This window comes from Propithecus coquereli, unplaced genomic scaffold (genome assembly GCF_000956105.1).
Source record: "Propithecus coquereli isolate 6110/MARCELLA unplaced genomic scaffold, Pcoq_1.0 Scaffold14, whole genome shotgun sequence".
Classification (NCBI taxonomy): domain Eukaryota; kingdom Metazoa; phylum Chordata; class Mammalia; order Primates; family Indriidae; genus Propithecus; species Propithecus coquereli.
This window is the reverse complement of record NW_012138302.1, coordinates 13,439,326-13,461,988: the sequence shown is the minus strand read 5'-3', so window position 1 is coordinate 13,461,988 and position 22,663 is coordinate 13,439,326. Positions and strand designations below refer to the sequence as shown.

At 53.5% G+C, this 22,663-nt stretch overlaps 1 protein-coding gene across 1 annotated transcript in view; it reads left to right on the top strand.

Annotated features, from left to right (window-relative positions):
• The window catches only part of MROH7 (maestro heat-like repeat family member 7), a 46,706-nt gene that overhangs the window by 13,745 nt on the left and 10,298 nt on the right, over positions 1 to 22,663 (top strand). The window contains exons 2-14 of the mRNA XM_012639338.1: positions 524 to 597; positions 3,840 to 3,923; positions 5,151 to 5,230; positions 5,529 to 5,658; positions 7,529 to 7,624; positions 8,133 to 8,237; positions 8,448 to 8,583; positions 11,113 to 11,225; positions 11,601 to 11,777; positions 12,201 to 12,355; positions 14,624 to 14,762; positions 17,639 to 17,829; positions 21,626 to 21,791. Coding sequence (XP_012494792.1) covers positions 524 to 597; positions 3,840 to 3,923; positions 5,151 to 5,230; positions 5,529 to 5,658; positions 7,529 to 7,624; positions 8,133 to 8,237; positions 8,448 to 8,583; positions 11,113 to 11,225; positions 11,601 to 11,777; positions 12,201 to 12,355; positions 14,624 to 14,762; positions 17,639 to 17,829; positions 21,626 to 21,791 — 1,646 coding nt within the window. The remainder of the gene's footprint in view (positions 1 to 523; positions 598 to 3,839; positions 3,924 to 5,150; positions 5,231 to 5,528; positions 5,659 to 7,528; positions 7,625 to 8,132; positions 8,238 to 8,447; positions 8,584 to 11,112; positions 11,226 to 11,600; positions 11,778 to 12,200; positions 12,356 to 14,623; positions 14,763 to 17,638; positions 17,830 to 21,625; positions 21,792 to 22,663) is intronic.

Sequence of the window (22,663 nt, the reverse complement as noted above, 5' to 3'; positions counted from 1 at the left end):
AATTGTGAGAACTGCCAAAAGAGAACAGGATGGCGGACAAGAGCACCACGGGGGGCGGGAGGTGGGGGCTTCTTAGCCCAAGGGTGAGGAGCAGAGGGCCAGCAGAGGCCGGAGCAGGGGAGCCCAGCGGGGCAAGGAGGTGTTGGCAGGGAGCGCCCGGAAGAGGAAACCGCCTGTGTGCAGCCCTGAGGGGAAGCTTGCCCAAGGTTGGAAGGAGGCCAGCACGGCCAGAGGGTCATGAGCGAGGGGACAGCAGTGGGACACAGGGCTGAGCCTTGAAGGTCCTGGGCCCCAGCAAGCACGCCAGCTTTGCACTCAAGGAAACGGCACCACTGAAGGGTTTTAGGGAGGGGAGGTGACATGGACTGATTTACACTTTTAAAAGCTCAACGTGGCTGCTGGGGGTGGCGGGTAAGGATTGGAGGGCCCAGAGGGGGAGGGGAGATGGGACTGTGGCACCCCAGGTACACCAGATCTTCATCTTCTCCCACCCACTTCTCTCCTCACTGAAACTGACATGCAGGAGCCCTCGATGATGTGACTTCATGCCTGGTGCACGTGCCAGAGAAGAGAGAGGACGGCAACAAAATGGCTCCGGTATGCCTCCTGCCCAATCCCCGCTGACTGTCCTGGGACACCCCCGCTCCGCCCACCCTGCAGCCCCAGTGTCTCGGCAGTCCTTGTCACTGCCCGGCTCTTCCTTTCTCAGTAGGTGTCACCGTCTATGCACCATGGGCTTCGCTTATTCATCTGGTTTCTTGTTCATCCCCCCACCCCCACTCCGTGAGAACACATCCTCTGTTAACTGCGGATTTGGTTTGTTTTTCACAGCTGTATCCTCAGCATCTAGGCAGTGCCTGGCCAGTAGTAGATGCTCAATGAAAGTTTTTTATACAACTGAATGAATTGTAGGAGGGGCTCTGAGAGGGGCAGAAAGGCTAGAAATGGCCTTTTTCAGGACACAGGTAGGCCTGACCCGGGTCTGGGCCATGCGGCAGGCTCGGGAGGCCAGAGAAGGCCAGTCCAGCAGGTGAAGGACAGCATCGGCAGCATTCAGTGAGGGCCAGTGGGGGCAGCCTGAACAAGGTGGCGGACATCAGTGTGACACACAGACCGTGGGCAACACTGGTTGCTGGGCAGTCTGGGGGCAGGGGCTCCACCTCTGTTAGAGCCGGTTCCCCTCGGCCCCAGGAACAGAGAGGCAGAGTCACCAAGGCTGCAAATGGCAAAGGAGTCTATTGGCTAGCTCGAGCTAGGGTCCAAGTCCCAGAGCACCAACGCAGTGGCCTCTTCTAAGGGCTAGGACCCCGCCTTGGGGTAGAGGTTAAGCTTTTATACCTTTTTCTGTTTTACACACGACACACAGGTTTCACACGACACTCTGGGCACACCTCCCCCCTCCCCTCCTTAGTTCATTTGTTCCTTTAAAAGTGGCTGATCGTGTTGGCTCCTGATTGGTTCCTTTAAAAGTGGCTCCAAGCCTCGGGATTTTCGCGCCGGCGCCAATTGTGGTCAGTGTCATTTCGGGGGGAAAGGGCGGTGTCGTTTCGGGAAAACCGAAACTTAGGCCTCCTCCAGGAAGTTCAGCCTGTCATGGAGTCACTCTTGCTCTTATTCCTGTTTCTGATTAACTACATTTAACAAACAACTAAAAGCAAGCACGGTCACAGAAGCAAATAGCATCAGTTAGAATCAGAGAGAGCACATTTTTCTCTAATCTCTAATCTTAAACAATTCGTCTCACACAAAGCAAAGTATATTCTCCTACTATCAATTCCTGTTTTTCACCTCGGCCAAGACACCCTGCTCCCAGCTGCGTCAGAGACAAGCCCAGGCCCTGGGCAGTGCACGGTGGGGTGTGGGGAGAGGGTGACGGGACTACGAAGAGGCCCTGAACTTTGGGACATTTGTCCTCATCCCACGGCTTTCTTCTAGTTGTCCACCGTGCTCTCGGCACACTGACCGTTTTCTGTCTCTCACACACACCAAACTCGTTCCTGCCTCGGCCTTTGGCCTTGCTTCCTCTGCCAGGAAGGTTCTTCTCAATGATAAAATGGGCACGATGAAGTTGAAGCGAGGCCCGTGTTAGGTAACATATGCACAGCCCTGAGCATGGTGTCTTCACAAAGAAGGTTTTTTTATTGCTGTTGTAGAGGCCAAGCAAAAACTTCCCCTTCGTCTGCTGAAAAATCAATTCACAAAAGGCCGGTTAATTGAAGAAAAGGCATACAAACTTACTAGTATGTACACAGAGAGAAGCACAGAGTGGCTACCCAACCCTCAACGGGGCCCAGAAGCTTGTATACTGTCTTGGGGTCACAGAGTGGGGCCTGGATCCTGGCAAAGCAGGTTGGGGGCAGGGGGAGAAGAAGAAGTCCGTTTAGGGGCAACAAAGGATTGCTAGGGAGAATGAACGCATCTGGGAACAGAGATTATCTTGTAAATAGTTTTCTGTGACAGTGAAAGGGTCTGTCCAGGTGTGGTTACATTCTTGGTCTTACAGGGAGGGGAAGAAAAAACAATGTTCTCCTTGGTAGGTCTGGATCTTAGGCAGATAAAAGAACTTCAATTTGATCCTGTGCTTTGGGAGAAACGGTGGTGGTGGGGTCTGAGAGAGCTTGAGGCTTCTTCCGTTCAGCATGCTAAGGCACCATATTTTGGGGTGTTGGTTTCTGAGCCCCAACACTGTTATTCAGCAATGTTATTGAGCCCTTACTCTGTGCTAGGCACTAGGGGCACAGTAGTGACCTTACATTCTAGTTTGGGGAGACAGTTCTTCACACAGCTAGCTCTTGTCATTTAAGGCTCAGCCCAAATGTTAACTCCTCCGAGAGGCCTTCTCTGACCATTTGGTCTAAATTAGCTATCCCACCACCATCACTCTTGCAGTTTAAAGCTACCAATTGCTGTTTAACAAATCACCCTGAACTTAGTGGTTGAAAAGTTCACTTTGGCTGCTGGGGGAATAAGGATCAGAGGGGCCCAATTTCTCATGATTCTGAGTCTGACTGGGCTTAGCTGGGTGCCTCCTCTGCTCCACACGGTATAGACAGAGATTTCTCAGGGGGGACTGGAACATTCAAGATGACCCTTTATCTTCCAAGACTTCTCTCCACGTGGTCTCTTATCATTCCATAGGCTAGCACAGTGGCTGGGTTCCAGGGGGGAAATCGAAGCTTCCAGTTCCCTTAAGAGCTAAGCGGGAACTGGCGTAGCATCATTTCCACAGCATTCTGTTTTTCAAAGCAAATTGTAAGACGAACCAAGATTGAAGGAGAATCTGTCCTTTTGGTAGGAAAAGTAGAAAACTGGGGCCATCTCCATCCCACCACACTTTCCATCAGGTTAACTTGTTTTTCCTTCTTTATTATAGGAAGTTAATTTACTCATTTCGTAGTTATCTTTTTTTTGCCTTCTTTGCCTAAGATAATGAGAACTGAGAGATTAAGTGGACCTTAGGAAACGTGTTCCTTCTCTCAGGTAGCAGAATGCTTTAACCGACTCGTGTGTACTCGTGGGCCCTTCAGTGTTGCTAGTGGTGGGATCTCAGGTTGAGGTGTTGAGGCCCTTTCTGTCCCCCTCAGCTGACTGGATGTGCAGACCCTCATAGTGGGTCCCCCTCAAACGCTGGCCTTCAGGATTGTCCGCCCCCCACACACAATTTTCCCCAATCTTTCCCCTGTCCCGGGTTCCCCTGGTGGGCACTTCTCATTTCCCTTGAGCGGATGCTGGCTGGCTTGCCTGCAGGTGTCGGGTGGCCTGCAGGTATGGGCGACCCCCGGGGGCCGGGTTCAGCTGGGCTCTCACCCTGTGCTTTTGCCCTCCGCTACTGCCGTAAGGTCGGGAACATCATCACCCTCTGGAGGAGCCAGGATCTGCTGGAAGTGGAAGGAGAGAAGAAGACCAAGATGAAGAAGATGATGGTGCGGGATCCACATGTGGGTCTGTGGCAGTGGGGTGGAGGGGGCAGAATTCCTGAGTCCACCCACTGACGAGATGGGGGCTGGGGAGTTGAGGTGGGAGGAGGGCAGGATGAGGAGGCAGTGTGCCTGGACTTGAGTCTGAGCTCCACCTCTAACTGCCCTCCACCTACCCTGAGGGAGTTGGGCAAGTTATTTCCCTTCCAGCCTTGCTCTTCTTATCTCACAAATGGGTATGATAACAGCTGTGTCTCTGGCTTGTGGGGAGGACCCAACCCAACGGTTAGTCTACAGTAAAGCCATGTGCACCTAGCAGCAGGTATTATTACTCAATACATTCTTTCCTGCGGGCAATGTCAGAGGGTTTCCTTATGATTTTGCTAAATACAGTTACCTCTCAGTTATCCACCAGAATGGATTGGGCAGGGAAACCACTGAAGTTTCTGAAATTATATTTGGCTTTGCATCCCTTAAAGAGACAAAAAAAAAAAAAAATCCTTCATCCACTGTGTGTAGGTACTAGATCAAAAGTGCAAAGTAGGTTGGGCGTGGTGGCTCACACCTGTAATCCTAGCACTCTGGGAGGCCAATGTGGGAGGATCGCTTGAGCTTAGGAGTTCGAGACCAGCCTGAGCCCTGAGCAAGAGCGAGATCCTGTCTGTACTGAAAGTACAAAAAATTAGCCAGGTATGGTGGCGTGCACCTGTAGTTTCAGCTACTTGGGAGGCTGAGGCAGGAGGATTGCTTGAGCCCAGGCATTTGGGGTTATAGTGAACTATGATGATGCCACTGCACTGTAGCTGGGGCGACAGAGTGAACCTCTGTCTCAAAAAAAAAAAAAAAAAATGAGAAGTAATTAGAAGGACATTTTAAAGCAATTTAACCAGGCAGCTTTCAAGGGCCACACAGGGTGGTTTTTGCTTTGGGCCGGTTGCATGGTTCCAGTATGCCTCCTGCCATGAGGTTGCTATGGAAACAATTCCTGCTGAGCCCTACGTGTGGGCTGCAGCTGGTCAGGGTGTGGGGTGTTTTTGGTGGCCTTGAACTGAGGGCTCAGGACAGGGTTTGAGCAGTGAGCGGGCTCTCCGGCCCCCGGAGGCCAGGTAGAACGTGGGGCTAATGAGGGAGCTCTACCTCGGCCGAGGCCTGCACCCTACGAGGAGTGGCCTCGGCCCTGGTGGTCTCCCGTGGCCCTGCCCCTCATTGGCCCCTCTGTGGTCCTCTGTCCAGAGGCAGATCCAGGAGGAGCCGCTGGATTCCCTCTCAAGCTCTGTCCGCCGGCAGGCCATGGAGACCCTGACCCAGCTGAGGTATCCTCGGCCCTCTCTCTGCTCCCCCACCCTGCAGCCCCTCTCCCCCTCTCCCTCTGCCACCACCTTGGGGCCTCTCGGCTGCACCCCGGCCCTGCTCCTGTGCCTCCTCCCCAGCCTTGCCCAGTCCCAACCGGGGCCATCTGACCCCCACACCCCTTCCCGGCCCCCACCTCATCTCGTCCTTCTGAGGGTCTAAATATCAGGCTGATGAGCCTGAGCCAGGCGCCCCATCCCAGCCTGCGTCCTTAGCTGCACGCCGCCCCCCACTCATCCCTCTGCTTCCCCCGCTCCACAGTCACACGCAGCCCACGCTGGGCGTGCAGGAGAGGTCAGAGCTGGTGAGCACGTGCGTGCGGAGTGTGTTCTCCCTGCCCTCTGTGCAGGCCATGCAGGAGAAGGACGAGGCCAAGGCTGAGGTCGTCCAGGTGAGGTGGGGGCCCCACTGGGGGTCCTCAGGGCAGATGTTCTGGGGGCAGATATGAATCTTCACCCTTCTACTCATTAGTTGCACGGCCTTGGGCAGTTTAACTCACCTCTCCTGGCCTGAGTAGGCACTCAGTAAATGTTTGGTGAATGAACGAATCTTTGGAATAAAGGCGCCCCTGTCTGGAGGGTCCTGCCCACTCTGGGCCCTGCTCTATGAGAGGGATGTGGGCCAGGATTGGGAGGGGCCCGGCGGAGGCCTGAGCCACAACGAAGACAGACTGGAGGGAACTGGGGCTGAGGCCTGGAGAAGCGGAGCCTCAAGGGGCTCATGCGAACATCTTCACACCTCTGCAGGTGTTCCCGGGAGGAGGGGAGGTGACGCTTAGTGCAGGATGAGGGGAGAGCCGGGTCGGTGTGGAAGGTTTAGGCGGAGGGGTTTCAGCTCGGGGTGAGGCACATTCATTTATCCTTTAATTCAGGAAATATTAACTGAGTACCTACTCCATGCCGATCTCAGTATGGGAGCCTTACAGCAGGGGCACGGGTGGGGGAGGTGGATGCTATCGAAGAATCATACAAGTAAATGCAAAATCACGCCAGTGGTAAATGCTACAAGCAAGAAGTACTCGTGCCATAAAGAGCCTGGAATGGGGGGACATGGCCTAGATGGGGGTCAGGTCGTGATTCTGGAACTGAGAGGTTAAAGAAGAGCTAATTAGCTGAAGGGAGTGGCAGAAGGAAAAGCATTCCAGGCAGGGGGAACAGCCTGAGCAGAGGCCTGTGGACAAAGGCAGCATGGTGACTGCAAGGATGACACGGAGGCATGTGGCTGCAGCCCAGGTGGAGGCAAGAGCCCTGGAAGTGAGGCTGGAGGGTGGTGGGGGCCAGATCATGCCACGTGGGCGGCACGAGCGCTTTGTGTCCAGAGGTGGTGCCCTGAGAGAAGAGCCAGAGGAAAGGCAAGGGAATCCCTGCTTGGTGGGAAGAGCAGGCAGCCCTCATGTACTACCAGGCCTGGCCAGCAGAGGCCAGTGCTGCACAGTAATCAGGGCTGCTGGGAGGGAAGGAGGAGGCAGTTGGTGAGGGAGGCTTGCTTGGTGGTTGTGGTGTAACCCCAAGGACCACTGGCTCCAGGGTGTGTGCAGATTTAGGAAGCCTGGACAATGAAAACCTGGGAGGCAGACTTGGGGAGCTGACAGGAGGAGGGGAAGGTCTTCCCAGAGTAGCTCAAACCCCCTGCTCAGCCTTGAGTATGTGTGAAGCCTGCACCCACCCGGAAGACAATTCTAGGACTGTGGTGTGGCCAATGCATGAGGAATCCGGGCAGAGGAGAGATGGCTTCCTTAAGGGACAACTTGGAAAACCTATCTAGCTCTGGGAGTTGCAATTCAAAAAAGAATCAGAGCACTTCCTCAGAGACAGTAAAAGGAAGAGTGACCTTCTCATTTATCTAGCTCTTGTAATTCTAGAGCATTTTTCCATCCATCCTCTCGTTTGCCCCTCATGGCTTGAAACTTCATTGTTGTGTGACCTTGGACAAGTGTTCCCTCCTTTGTAAAGTGAGAAAAACAATTTGAGGACAAAGCGATATGGTTGTGCGAATCACCAGGTACTCATCTGGCACGTGGCAGATTCTGAGTAAATGCCGAGTCTCTGCCTCCTCCCCCTTTAAGGCAGGATGTGCAGGGATAATAACTACCAATTTGTCAATAAGAAAACTGTAGCCGATGGAGGGGAAGTACCATCAAGTTAGTCTCAGAGGTGGGACCAGAAAGCAGCTCTTCCCCCACCCAACCCACGGCAGGGGCTCACTGGGGCCGGTGTCCGCTCCAGAGGTCTGCTAGTGACTTGCTCGTCCTCCGTCCACAGACGCTTTACCGTCAGACGCTGGATGCCCTGCAGACACTGCTCAAGGCCCTCTTTGTCGAGGACCCCACTCCCGCTGGGCTGAAGAGCGTCTTGGAGGTGTGGGGGCAGGGGGCGGGGCGGGGGAGAGGGGAAGGGTGGAGGGGAAGAAAAATTGGCTCAGGAGCAGTGGAAGCTGGACCCAGGAGTGATTTGACTTCAGGATGTCATCGTGTGCCAGGGTTCTGCCTCCCTGTCCCTCTTGCAGGCCCTGTCCCACGCTCCTGCCTCTTCCCTCTTTCGCTATACCCCCGCTCTAGACACAGCTGCCCCACGTGGTTATAGCTGCCCCTATGTCTTGCTCTCTGCATTCTTGTCACTGTGTCTCTCTTCTAGCCTTTCCCCTCTCTCCTTACTGACTTCCTTCTTTTCTCTAGTCTGTCAGTCCTATTCTCAGCTGCTGGACCCCGTCTCTCCCTAAGCCCCAAGAAGGGGAGGAGGACTGTGGCGCATGGCCTTTATGCCCTCTCTGGAAGCTTCCTGCTGGTTGGTGAAGGCTGGCCTGCCCACCTGGCAGCAGGGACTGGCATCTAACCTGGAGCACTGAGTCTTGCCCTTGTCCCTGCAGCCCCTGGGGCCCTGGATGAACTCTGGGAAGGCCCATGAGCGAGCACGGGCTGTGAACAGCAATGTTTCTGTGTTGAACCACACGCTTCTGACTCTGCCTTTCCTTGTGAGTGGCCCCTGGGAGGGGTGGACGCTCTTAGGGAGACTCTTCCCAGCTCTGACGGAGCCTGTGCATCTGTTGAGGGATTCCTAGGTGGCCCTTGCTACCCTCAGAGGGCTCTGTTATCAGGGCCAGACCACCCAGCTCTGTCCACCATTTACTGTAGAGCATTGTTAAACCCGTAAGACTCAATCCCTAAGATTATGACACAAACAGATGTCCTCGGGGTTCCCGGCACTGGGGCTCCTGCTGGGGAGGCTCATCCTTCGCGTCGGGGATCCTGATGAGGAGATTGGCCGGGAGGCTCTGGACGGCATCACCATCCTCTACACTATCCTGGAGCTGCAAAAACGTAAGCCCATTGGCGTGCCTCCGAAGCAGGGCTACTGAGCAGCTGCTCAGCCTAGAAATCAGGTGGAGCCTTGGCAACAAGGCACTGGTGCGAGATGGGGGAACCATCGCAGGGTCAGATGGGGACTGTGGAAACGGGCGTGAAGCCTAAGTCCCCACACATGGCACAAACAAACCTATTTTGATTTAAGCATCTTTCTATCTGAGATTCTCCTCATCCTTCCAAGCTTAATTTGTGACTGTCATTTTCACATTCCCATAACACCACGTCAACCCTGATGTTTTCTTGTCTGTCTTCCCCACTAGATTATAATCCCACGAGAGTGGGGCAGGTCTGTGTTGTCACTGCTGCATTCCCGAGGTCTAACCCTGGGCCTGGTACATGGTGGGTGCTCAGCGAATATCTGTTGAATGAATGAACAAAGAACAGGTCCGATCTTAGAATGTGGAGCAGCTAAAGCCTGTAGGTGGGAGAACATTCCTAGATTCAGCTTCAGTGGGCTGGTGATGTGGTGTGGGCTGACACAGTATCCCGCTGGCGCTGTACCTAGAGGGGCACGGTGTCAGCTGTCACTTGCCTCCTTCCTGTCTCCATGGTCCCAACTCTGCCCCAAACCAGGGGACCTTGGAATGTGCTTTAAACGCCCCTGGTTCTGGAGGCAGAGTGACCTGGTGTAAGACCTGGCTGTAGCCCTTCTTAGCGGCGTGACCTCAGGCAAGTACTTAGCTTGTGTAGGCCTAGATTTCCTCATCTACAAAAAGGGTACACTTAGATGTAACTCACAAGCTTTTTGAAAGATTAAATGAGATATTTTATAAGCGTATATGTAAAGAGATGAGCTCATTCTAGGCGCTTGTCAAACAGAGTTTCTTTTCCCCATCCCTCCGGGCTTTTGGGATCTGTGGTGTCTCCATTCTTCTTGATCTCTGGCATTTGGGACTAAGATTTGGTCTCTGGGAGATTTCCCCCACTGCTCACGGCTACTCATGCCCCCTGCGTGATGGGCAAAGGTGGTATAAGCCACGTTAATGGTTGGCGTTAGGGGTAGGAATAGTATAGACCAGATTAGCATGACCAGATTCGCGTGGCCAGATTTAGCAAATAACAAATGTAGGGCACCAGCTAAATTTGAATTTCAGATAAATGATGAATAATTTTTAGTGTATTTGAGATATACTTTCACTAAAAATTATTTGTTTATCCAAAATTTGAATTTAATTGCATATCCTGCATTTTGCCTGGTAGCCCGAGGCCAAACCCACAGTCTTAGGTTCTAATCTCAGGGGGGAAGTGGTTTGTCGGGGCCCTGTCGCTGCAGGAAGCGGCAGAGCTAGGATGCAAACCCGGGCCTGCCTGACTCCAGGTCTCAAGCTCCTTGCTTTTACAACAGCACGCACACTTGGTCCGTGGGATCACTCTGCCTCAATGACCCTCTCTTGAGCCCATGCCTTGCATATCTTGAGGAGATCCCAGTAGCACCCAGGCCAGGCCACAGGAAGGGCTCAGGAAGTGTGCCTGAAATGTGTTTCCTTCAACAGAAAGCATGGAGCCACTATGTGCCGGGCCCCATTCTAGGCTCGGGGGACCTAGCAGTGGAGAAAAGAGATTAAGTAAATAATCCTCCCTTGGTGAGATTCCGCTCTGGTTGTCAGAGATAGAAAATGAACAAAAACAAACGAGTAATTCATATAGCAAGTCAGACGATGATAAGTGCTTAGGAAAATAAGTAGGAGAGGATTGGGACTGCCAGGGTAGGAGGATTGCCGTTCAAAAGAGGTGTTGCCACACATCCACCAGAAGGGCAAAGTGAAACAGACAATGGTGTGTGCTGGCGAGGGCTGGCGTGGAGCAGCCGGGATGCTCGCGCACGGCTGGCGCGGGCACGATCGGCTCCCCATTGCGGAAATCCGCTTGGCGCTATCTCCTGAAGCTGAACCTCTCCCTACCCTATGACCCAGCAATTCCGCTCCTACGTGTAAACCTAGCGAATGTGTGGTTATGATCACCAAAAGACGCGGTAGGACATTCATAGCAGCACGATGCTTAATAGCTGGCAACAACCCAAATGTCCATAAAAGTAAAAACACAAATAACTGTAGTATATTCATACCATGGAAAATTACACAGCACCGAGAATGAATGAGAGAACTAATGCTGTGTGCGACTGCGTGGGTGACCCTCATCCACGTCATGTTAACCGGGAGGCACCAGACACAAAGGGTAACACAGGACACGGGTCCATTTATACAAAGCTCAAAAGCAAGGAAATCTATCAGGGGTTCAGAAATCAGAATGGTGGCTCCCTGGGGTTGGGGAGGGGTGGTGCCTGAAAGGGTCACACGGAAGGGGTTCCTGGCGGGCTGATCAGGTTCCACTTCCTGACCTGGTGCTGTACGTGGGTGTGTTCGCTATGTGAACATTTATCAAGCTGGTTACTTATGATTTGGGTACTTCCTACATCTATGTTTAACAAAAAGTTTTTAAAAAATAGGGCGTTTGGGCCTCACTGAGAATGTTCTCTTCTTGCAGGAGCCAGAGATAAGGAAGAGACCAACAAGAAGGAGCTGTATGAGAGCAACAAGCGTTTCCTGGGGCCCTACAACCCCGTCAGCCCGTGCCAGAACATCCTGCGCGTGATTGCGGTGACTGCTGCCCCTCAGCCCAGGGCCTTCCAGGGCCGGGGAGGGGACAAGGGGCAGTGCCGTCTATCCCCAAAAGCCTTCTCCTTCCTTCTAGCTTTCCAAGCTGGCTCAAGGCCTCTTTGCAGGAAGGTTTCCTGGTCACACCAGCCTATCCTGAGTGCCTGTCCTCCTCTGGTCTGTGTCACAGTGCTGGCCTTCACTTCCTTCTCCCTGATGCATGTCCCCCAGTTATGGGTGTAGGGACCATGTTGCCCCAACTTGGCTCCCCCGCCAACCTCTGCACATGGCAGTCAGGCAGTGCGTGTGCCTCTGTGTGAGGCTCCTGCTGGCTCCTGGTGGCCCGTCAGTGTCATGATCTCTGCCCCTTTGTTTCAGGAATTTGGAGACTTCCTGGGGCCCCAGCAGGTAAAGGACCTGCTGCTGGCAGCCCTGGAAGGGCTGAAAGGCGGCTCAGAGGCTCCAGGAAAGGATTCCAGGGAGATCATGCAGCTGGCCTCAGAGGTCACGCTCAGCTCGGTGCTGGAGTGGTACCGCCACAGGGCGCTGGAGGTGGTAAGGCCTCCTGGGGCAGGGCTGAGCCGTCACTGGGGCCCGGGGGCCCCCCAGGGCTGTTTGTCACTGGGCACAGCTTGCCCATACCCCCTAAGCTCTGGGGCAGGGCAGAGGTGGTGGTGGCTGAGTTCTAGGTGTGCCCACCTTGCGGGTTTCCTCTCTTGCCACCCCTGAGAGAGCTGGCCTGACCTGGTGGGGGCTCGGGGGGGCAGAAGAGAAACTGGCTTCCTCCCAGGGAGGAGCAGGCGCTCCGCTGGCCTCTCCCTCTCTCCCCTTTGCTCTCCTGCACTGCGTCCCCTCCTCTCCCCTGTCCTCCAGCCTGTCCCCCTCCCTTCCCCCTCCCGTCTTCCCACGCCACCCATGCCTCCCTTGGCTTCTCCATTGGGCCGTCGCCTGCTCACGGCTGCCCTGGCTGTGTCCCAGATCCCCGAGATCATGCAGGGCATCTACATACAGCTGAGCCACATCCAGGAGCCACGAGCCCGAGAGGTGGCCCTGCTGCCCGTCTCCCTCCTGGCCAGCTCCTTCATGACCGAGGTTGTGGTGGCCCTGCTCATGTGCCCCCTCCCGCTGGACAGGTACCGAATGACGGGGGTTCCCAGCCGCTACACCTCAGAGGGTTGAGCAGCCCCCATCCCGGGCTAGGACCCCACCCCCACTTCTGCCCAGAGAAGCTGTTGCCCTCCCACATGGCCCCTCTTCCGTGATCTGTGGCACTTACGACAACCACTAGGCACTTTCTGAGCACTGCTGGGTGTCAGCACTAAGCAATAGTATATTCTCTCATTCTCACAAAAGTCCATTCTACAGATGAGGAAACTGAGGCTCAGGGAAAGTTTCTTGCCCTAGGTACTGATTGAGTAAGCAACAGAATAAGGACCCAAACTCAGGTCTGACTGGCTCCAAGCCCAGAGCTCTTTAGTGATGCCATATAAAGGGGGCCTGAATGTCAGTCCTGACTCTGCCTCTGGCTGCTGTGTGGTCTTTGGTAGCCCCCTTGCCCTCTCTGGGCTTTGGTTTTCCCTCATAGGCAAAAGGAGGAAATTAGTCCTGCAATGCCACCCCAGATGAGTGGTGGTGACACAGTAACGCAGCCAGCCGTGCTGAGTGCCTGGTTGGGCCTGGCCGGTGCAGAAGGCTCCTCCACGCTCACTGCCTTCAGGGAGCTCGTGGGCTGATGGGCAGAGGGCACTGTGGTCAGAGGGTGAGCTCGTGGGCAAGAGAGGTCAGTGTGGCTGGCCTCAGCCTCCCAGCCCAGGAAATGCTCCCGCAGCTGCTTTGAATGAATGAAACAGGGCAGTGGGTGATCCACACCTCAGGAGGGTTGTCTGAGTGAACATGTAAAAGAACCGTGCAGAGCTGTGCAGATGGCGTGTGCGCTAATAAGGACAGCTGGTGTCATCCATAGAAACCAACATCAGACGGGACGGTGAGGGCCCAGCTGACAGCATCCCATCCTCCCACCTGCAAGAATTAAGCCCTTTCTGTCTGCACTGCCCACCAGGGGGGTTTCTTCTTGGGTCCACTAAGCAGTCAGACTCACAAGACTGCCAGGGGCCACACCTGACATGAGAGTCACTCAGGATCCAGGACAGGGCAGTGTCCGGCGCTCCTCTTCGCAGGAGTCCTTGCAGCAGCCCCTGCGCAGGCCAGACAGGCAGGACATTTAAGGAAATACCCTCAGGTGTCCAGTCTGCACTCACCTGAGCCCGAAAGCGAGGGCCTCCTTACATCCTGCGCCCTGGGTGCTTCACTTTCCTTACACTGACCTTGGCCCCGAGTCTAGGAGCTGGTCTCTTGGGCCTCCCAGGTAAAAGCTCAGGGGAGAGGAGAGGAGACCCACAGGGCGGGGGCAGGAGCTGCCCTGACTTAAATGGCGCAGGGACCAGCATTTCTTACAATCGCTGTATCAGCTTCGCTTCCAGGGTTCCCACAGTTACAAGAGTCACTATACCCTGGGAAGCTCAATGCTACAGTGTCCGCATCGGCTCTTATAGTTAATTTGTAGTTCTTCCCAGGCCAGATGCAATTTACCCATCAGGTCATTTTTACCATAAGCAATGTTGCCTAGAAACATAGTTAACGTACTATCTTTATCAGGTTTCCAGGGGAACAGAGCTAGACGGTGAATGGAAGGTCCAAAAGCTCTGATGAAGGGGGAAAGGTTTTGTTAACCCTTCAGCGTACTGTCTGAGCTCTCAACGCCCCACGGTAGAAGTGTCTGCAGGCTGGTGTTTGGCCGGGTTGCGGCTGCTTTTCCCTGCCTGGTGTGCTGTTTTCTAAGGGACAGGAGCGGTGCCCCCTGACAGTATGTGACAAGTGCAAGATCCTAGCCCCAAAGGGCTCAACCGTCTCAATTCTTGCTTCTTGGCTAGAGGAACGAGAACAGGCTTTGGAGACATCAGACTTGGCCACATGCAGCTCATTAGCTGTGTCGTCTTGGACTGGTGATTTCATTTCTCTGGGCCTCAGTTCTGCATCTGTAAAAAGGGAATAAGACCGCCCATCTTGAGGGTCATTGTGAGAATTCAGTGATCTTAAATGTGTTGAATTCTTGTTCACATCTGTATCCCAGAGATTTGCCTAGTGCCAGGTGTACAGCAGATGCTCAGTTAATATTTGCCGAAGTAATGTATTTTATGTAAAGCACCTGGCAAGATGCCTGGGAAATAAGGTTTTAATCCCTGTTAGCCCCCTGCCTCTTGGGGAGTGTTTTTGGGACCGTTCCTTGCTGGCGTGCCCATGGATGCCATTGCATTGGCGTCTTGCCTTCCCCTCCCGAAAGCATCCGGGGTGGGCCCTGCTGCCCTGGCCACCACTAACCCTCCCCACCCCTGACCTCCCAGCAACGGAGCAGAGATGTGGAGGCAGCTGATTCTGCGCAAGCCCAGCTGTGAGGTCCGAGACCTCCTGGATCTGCTCCTGACCAGCCTGAAGGAGAAGCCTGTCACCAAGAAGGGCCAGGCCTCCATTGTGCCCCTAGCGGTGAGGACCAGCCCGCCCGCCCCCATCGCCATCCGCCCCATCCTTCCTCCCCTGCCCTGGTCTGCCCTCTAGCTGCGGGGCCTTGGGCAAGTCTCCGGCTCTGGCTCTCGTTTGTGATGCGCTGGGCAGTAACAGCAGGGCTACCTGTGGCGATTGCACAGCCGGGACAGTGGAAACAGAGCGATTTGGACTCAGAGAACTTAGTGTAAATCCTAGACTCATGGTTTGGCTACCTTACTATTTTGTGACCTGGGTAAGTCCTTTCACCTATGTGAAGCTCAGTCTCTACATATGTAAGTGGAAATAGTAATACCTGCCTCATATGGCAGCTGTGACAGATAAATGAGATGACAATATTCATTCATTCAGGTGACACAGAATCTTTAAGTGCTTCTTGCTGCCAGGCTCAGAGCTTGGCCCTGGGAACATGGCAGGAAAAGGCAGCTTTGACTCAGGGAGCCGGCTGCGCGGGGGACATGGATTTCTCTCTGCCTCTGTCACCACCAGCCTGGTCCACGCCTGCTCCGGTTAACACGCCTGCTCACCTCCCTGTGTCCTCTTGCCCCTCTGATCTGTACTGCAGCCAAAAAAATCTCTGAGACATTCACGTCTCCTGTTCTCAGCCTCCTCAATGGCCTCCCATTGTCCTCAGGGGTGACACAGTGCTCCTGCCTGTGCTGCAGGGCCCTGTATCCCTTGCCTGCCTCACCACACTCCGTGGTCCACTTGCCTGCTATGTTCCAGCCTCACAGGTCTTTGCCAGAACTTCACACATCTGTGCTAGCTTGTCACAGGGCCTTTGCACATGCTGTTTCCTCTACCTAAAATGCTTTCCACTGAGTAACTTCTATTCATCCCTCAGCTTTCAACTCAAGCATCACCTCCTCAGGGAAGCCCTCCCTGATTTCCCTGACCAGGTCAAATCTGTGCATGGTATACTTTGCTTCACATACTTTGTCTTGGAAGAGTTTGCCCCAGTTAGGGTTTGACGATAGTGTGAAGGATCATTTGGTTCATCTGTGAGATACATAGAGATGGTGCCTTTCCTGTTTCGTTCACCATATCTCCAACATCTAGCACACACCTGGAATACAGTAGGCACTCAAAAATTTTTGTTGGACTGATTTATTTAGTCAACAAATGTTTATTGAGCACCTACTATGTGCCAGGCCTACTCATAGGTTCTGGGTATTCAGCGGCAAGACATTCTGGTGGAGGGAAGTAAATAAACAAAGACATAGTGGCTGCAGGAATGAGTGGTACAATATTATCCCATGGACAGAGGATGCTGCTGCTTAGAGATACTCTACGTTTTACCGCAGGTCACACAGGTAGCGCGTGGTGGTGCCAGGACTCAAACCCGAATCTCCTGCCTCCAAATCCTGTGCTTCCCCACTGTGCCACTCTGCCTCTGTCCTGCAACACCCAGTTCCATGCATAAGCCACTAGCACTCATGCCGTCCCTGATTTGGGCATGCATCCAGTTCTGCAATCATGAACGTCAGTGTATTCTTCAGTCGCTCATCTGTGCTTCTCGTTCAGCAAGCGTGGTTTAGCACGGACATAGCCTGGACTCATTTTTATCTTATGTGCCGATGATCAGTTTCAGCAGGTTAGAGCCAGGAGCAGAGCCTATGGCACATCACTAGCGATTTTTCTCTACACCACAGACTGTGTTCTTTGAATGTAGTCATTAGGTTTGGGCTACTGAAAAGTGCAAGGGCTTTGAGTCCAAGAGGCTTGTCTTAGCTCTGCCGCTGCCTCAGTGTGTGACAGTGGTCAATCACTTCCCCTCTCTCACCTTGGTATTTACATCTGTAAAATGGGTAGTGACGACTCCCGCTTTGTTTATCCTGCCCGCTGAGAAGAGGGACATAGTGTATGTGGAGGGCTTCCTAAGTGGTAAAGTACAAGTTAACTGCTGTTCGTTGTTCTCATCCAGCCCACGTTAGGTCACTTATCTCCAAGGGAAGGTGCCAGGGCTTCTTTCACTTCGCAGTTAAAGGCTTTCCTCCTGGCCAGCTGCGTGCAGTCTTAGTGGCACAGCTTGTGACCATTTATTTATAAAGCATTCTCCCCTCCATGCTCTCATCCAATCTCTGCACTCCCGTGTGGCTGGCTGGGTGAGCATCAGTAACCCCGCTTTTCAGAGGAGGAGCTGGAGGCCCCAAGAGAGACCAGGGAGTGGTGGAGCCAGATGAGTCACCAGGTCCTGTGAGCCCCCTCACCCCGCATCGCCCACTTGCTGGTTAGCGAGGACTTGGTGGGCCAGGTGTGAGGGTGGGCCCACGCCAGGGCCAGAGCTGGACTGGCAGGTGGAGAAGTTGCCCCAGGACACCCAGCCCCTTGGGGCAGAGCTGGGACTCGAGCTAGGCTCCTGCTCAAGGCCGGCCACATGGGGAGCGGAGTGGTTTAATGGCCCAGGGTGAAGAGGCCAGCCTGGTGCCCCCTCCCGTTCCGTGCGCCTATGCTGTGAATGAGGAAGAGGCAGAACACATGATGGTTGCCATCTGAAAGCCTGGGTTCAAGGTCCAGTGTTGCCCCCAAGGGGCTGGGTGACCTTGGGCAAGTGGCTTCACCCCTCTGAGTCTGTCTTCTCACTTGCAAAATGAGGTCAATACTCTTTCCCTCTCAGGAGGTGGGAAGGGATCCTTCCGCTTGATTCTTCCCAGATTGCATAAACCTCAACGTGCTGGGCCAAACCCACAGGGCGGACTGTTGTCATTGTTCTGGGGCAGGGCCTCCCCAGGGAGTCAGGGGTCTGGGGTGGGGGGTGAGGATCTGGGCCAGAGAACAGCAAAGGAGCAGTCCAGGGCCCCATCCGGAGTGTAGGGGAGACGGATGGGACATCTCACAGCCTCCCCTCTGCCCCCCAGGCAGCCAGCGGCCTGTGCGAGCTCCTGTCTGTGAACAGCTGTGTGGGCCGCGTGAGGCGCATCTACCCGCAGCTGCTCCTGGCCCTGCTCATTCAGGTCCATTACCACATCGGCCTCAACCTGCCCGGCCACGTGGCTCCTTGCAAGGACGCCAGGAAGGACGCAGAGCCCCCTGCCTTCGTACCTGTGCGGTATGTTCTGCTATCCCTCTTGGCCCCGCTGTCCCTGGCAGTGGGGGGTGGGGGAATCCAGCAAGGGCCCCTCCAATAGTGTTTAGGGCACTCGATCAGTAGGAATTAGCTTTGGGACTAGAGGAGAAAAGCACACTTTTATCAGAGCCAACAATTTGCTCAACAACTCTTTTGGAGCCTCTGCTCTGTGCATCAGACTCCGCGCGGCGCGGACCGCAGGGAAGAATCCGCCCTCCCCCGAGGATCTCGCCGCTTAATTTTCCTCCCTTCTTCCCTAGAGATATTATTTGTATTAGGTTTGTATCCAAGGCCCAGCCATTTTTAAAAATTTCTAATTATTAATTGGAATAGGTAATATAATATACGCACAAGGAATCTGCTTTCCCGCCCTGCCCTGTTACCTTCCCCAAAGACAACCAGACTCTTCCAGAGGTAACCGCAAACATGCAAGGATAAGCACATTTGCTCACATTCTCTATTTTCACATGCCTCACACAGTTACTTTTTTTTTGCTTTTATCACATACTATATCTTGGAGATCATTACGTAGACAGCTGTCTCATTATTTTCAACAGCCGCACAGTATCCCTGTGCACAGGATTCCGGTGTACCGTAATTTATTCAACCGTGCTCTTCCTGATTTAGGTTCATCCCAGCCCTTTGCAATTATAAACAACGCTGCAGTGAGTTTGTTTATATGTCTTTACGCACACATGAGATTTATACGTAGGATGAGTTCCTGAAAGTAAGAGATGCATATCAAAGGGCTTCTGCATTTAAATGTTAAGGTGGCACAGGGATATGAGGTGGGAAAGTACTTGACCGTTGAGTGATGGAGGGTAAAAGAGAGTGGCTCCCACAGCGCCCGATTTGCCAAACTGCCTCCTGCAGAGGGCACCGCCACCAACAGTGTGTGAGAGCACCTATTTCCCCACATCCTCACCAACACAATGTCTTATAAAACATTTTTATCTTTGCCAACCTGGGAGTTGAAAAATGGAATTTTGTGTGGTTTTAGTTTGCATTTCTCTTACCATACGGTTAAGGTTTAAGTGCCATTTGTGTTTCCATTTCTGTGGGCAACTTGCTCTTGTCCTTTGCCCAATTTTATATACAATTGTTGGGGATTTTTCTTATTAATTTGCAAGAGCTCTTTATATATTAAGGAAACGGACTCAGTCTTTTGTATTCCAGTTTGTTGCTTTACTTGCAATTATTTTATGGTGTTTTGCCATTTAGAAACTTTTAATTTTTACATAGTCAATTTATCAGTCTTTTTCTTTGACTCCTATTGTGTGTTATACTCAGAAAAGTGCATCAGAGAGGCAGAGGGCAAGCAGTTGTGTAGTTGGGCTTGAAGCGAGAAGGTCTTGGACTCAAATCCCAGGTTCTTATCTTAGGCTTTTGTCCTTTGGGTACACTGATTTAACCTCTTGGTGGTTGGTTTCCTTACCTGTGAAATGGGTGAGTCCTGTCCCATAGGGGCGTTGTGAGGACCAGACAGGATAGCATCCCAGCACGACGCCACATGCCAATAGTGCCGCCCAGTCCAGCTCCCTCAAGCTTGTAGGTTCTTCCCTGAGAGCATCACCTGTGAGCCAGAAAGTGGATGGGTTCCAGGGAAAACACAAGAGGAAAGGAAAGAAGTGCTGGGGGGAGGAGAAATAGCAAAGTGTACATAGTGGGAAAGTTCTCGACTGTGGAGTGATGAAGGGCATGGCTGCCAACGAGGAGAGCTTGGCCCAGCTGAGGCCCGCGAGGAGGGGCTGGAGGAGAGCCTGGGTGTCCGCCCTCACCTCCATGTCAGAAGTAGCCTGAGAGGCAGGCAAGTGCCAAACCAAAGGGGACCAGAAAAGCCACAAGGTGGTGCCTGGGCGTAGTAGGCTGAATGGTGGCCCCCAAAATATGTGTCCACCCAGAACCTATGACTGTGACTATTTGGAAAAAGGATCTTTGCAGATGTAAATAAGGATCTCAAGAAGAGACCATCCTGGATTAACCAGATGGGCCCTGAATCCAATGCCTAGTGGCCACATAAGAAGAGGAGAAGTGCAGGCACGATGGGGGGCGGGAGCAGGCTGATGAGACACAGGCAGAGAGCGAGTGATGCGGCCACGACCCAACGGGCGCCAGGAGACTCGGGAAGCTGGCAGAGGCAAGGAAGGGTTCTCCTCTAGGACTTTCAGAGGGAGAGTGGCCCACTGACACCTTGATTTCTGATACCTGGCCTCTAGAACTGTGAGAGAATCCATTTCTGTCGTTCTAAGCCACCTGGTTTGTGGTAAGTTGCTCCAGCAGCCACTGGAAATGAATGCCCAGGGGCATGGCGTGGAGGGACTGTGGGTGCCCCAGGCCCCAGCGATGGACGGAAGAGCTCGTCGAGGCCCTCAGCGCACCCAGGTGGTCGCGTCCTCCCAAGAGGCGATGAGTGCCACAGTTAGCTCTGTGGACACCAGCCCTGTCATGCCGGCTTGGGTTTGGAGGGCTGGGGGAAGTCCTGCTGAAATCCACACGACAGATGTGGCCTGGGGGTTGTCCTGTGAAGTCTGTTTCTGTGCCCTGCAGCTCCGAGTCAGAGGTCATTGGCTCCCTGGGCCCAGGGTGGGGACAGAGAATAGGTAGCTCAAGACATCCCTTGCTCCACCCTGCTGAGAAAAACCCTCCAGGAGGTTGAGACTTGCAGAGTGGGTGTTTGGGGACCAAAAGAGCCACCCCACCACGCCCAGCCTTCTTCCCGAGAGTGTTGTTTGGGGCTGTCACCCGTATATCTTTGCAAGTGGGGAGGGGAGCGGGGTGGGGGGGGTCATTTTTGTTAAACTATGGAGCCTGATGGAGACGTGAGGTAAAAGGACAGACGGGACAAACTATGAATGACGTGGTTCTGTGCTGAGAAGCTTCAGCCTAAACATATTAACATATTCATTCCGGTTGCACAAACAAGGGCCGGGAGGGTCTGGCCGAGCTGTGGCTGTCTGGAACCTCTAACACAAGTCGTTCCCTTCCGAGCTACCGAGCTTGATGCTGTCCCCAACCCAGTTCATGAAAAGGTGACCAAAAAAAGTGACCCTGGAGAAGGGGACGCGCGGGGAGGAGAGGGTGGTCAAGTGTAACCGTGAACTGCAGTGGGGCCTGTCACTGACTGCACACGTTTCAAAGAATTGGCACCAAAGGTTGAACGATTCGGGAAGCTCTGGCCTCAGGAGAAGCCTTAATGTTCACACTGGATCGATACTCATTACAAAAGCAAAAACGTGACAAGGCAGAGCGAATTCCTGAGGATTACTTGATTTCCAAAAATGCTTTGTTTTCACTCACGAGAACCACCTGCCCTCAGTACCCCACGAGGCATGTCCGCAAAGTGCTTCACGAGCTCTTTAAGCAAATGTTTAGGTTGTTGGAAAACTTTGTTTCGATGTAAGCTCTGTTCTACACATTGTTGGTTTTAATTTTAGCAAAGGTTCACATCTACGTGAAACTCTCAAACTCTCTGATATGTAGACATAGCTATTTGCGTCTGTGAACGCTTGGAGCGGCGCCAGGCATGCAGGAGGTGCAGTAAACAGCAGAAACAGAAACCTGCAGTGGAAAGTGGATTTTGCTTCTCTCTCCTCTCTTGTTCTCAAAGCTAATTATTATAATATTTATGAAAAGCCACCCTTTGCGGATATACCGAATAGCACTATCTTAACAATTACTTCGGCAGAGAGGAGTTTGTTGGGCGAGGTGGCAGGTGACGGCGGGAGAGGCCTGCCCGGGGTCTGGCGGCCGTGGGGTTTCAGCTGCCGTGTCCCGACAGCTGGGTGGTGAAAGTGGTGAAAACCCTGCTGCTGAAGATGGGCTGCTCTTACGAGGCCACCTTTGTGGAGAACCAGGATGGCTGGGAGCTCATGGGACAGGCGGAGAACCACCACCGAGGAGTGTCCCTGCTGGCAAGGTGCGGCCCGGGGACGCTGGGGGTGGGGGTGAGGGCCGAGGGTGGGTGGAGGAGAGACCTCAGGATCTTCAGACAGACTCGGGTTTGCACCTCCCTCCGGGCAAGGCCCCTTCGCTCAGCCCATCACCTCTTCTCTACGCTGGGAGGTGTTGTCTTCCTCGGCAGGTCGACAACACAGATAACAACACAGATGTGAAAGCTGGTGCTCACTCTTCAGGGTAACTTGGGGTGACGGTTCCTGGCAATTGGATGGCACTTAGGTTATTTACAAAGCACCTTCCCTTACCACGCTATGAATGCAGTTCCCACACTAACACAGATATGGCAGTGTAACCGAGCTCTTAGGAGCGTGGCGTTGGGGACTGTGCGCCTGCATCTGAACCCCAGCTTGCTACTTCCCAGCAGAGTGACAGGGGGCAGGTTACTTCCCCTCTGTGTCCTTCCTCCCTCAGTGGCATGGGGATGATAGTAAGACCCAGCTCTGAGGGCTGGGGTGAGGATTAAATGAAGTGCTTTGAACAGCCCTTGGCACATGGTAAGAGCTCAGCACAGTGAGCTGTTACTGTCATTACAGTCACTGGTGGGTCAGGGATTATTGATACCAATATATATTTTGCACAGGAGCATGCCGAAGTCCAGAGAGGAACAGTCACATACCCGAGGTCACACAGGCAGGAAGTGGCAGAGCTGGGAAATGACCGGCTGACCCAGCACAGAGCTCTTCCCTTGACCACACACATCCTCCCCTGGGATTGGGAATGGGCACCTAGATCTCAACAATGTGACTTTTGCAGGAGAGCCTGCTTCTTAGCCCTAGACCCTGAGTGCTAGGATGGCACTCTCCCCAGGGTTCTTAGGATACACTGTATTTTTTTTCTTTCCTTCCTTCCCTCCTTCCTT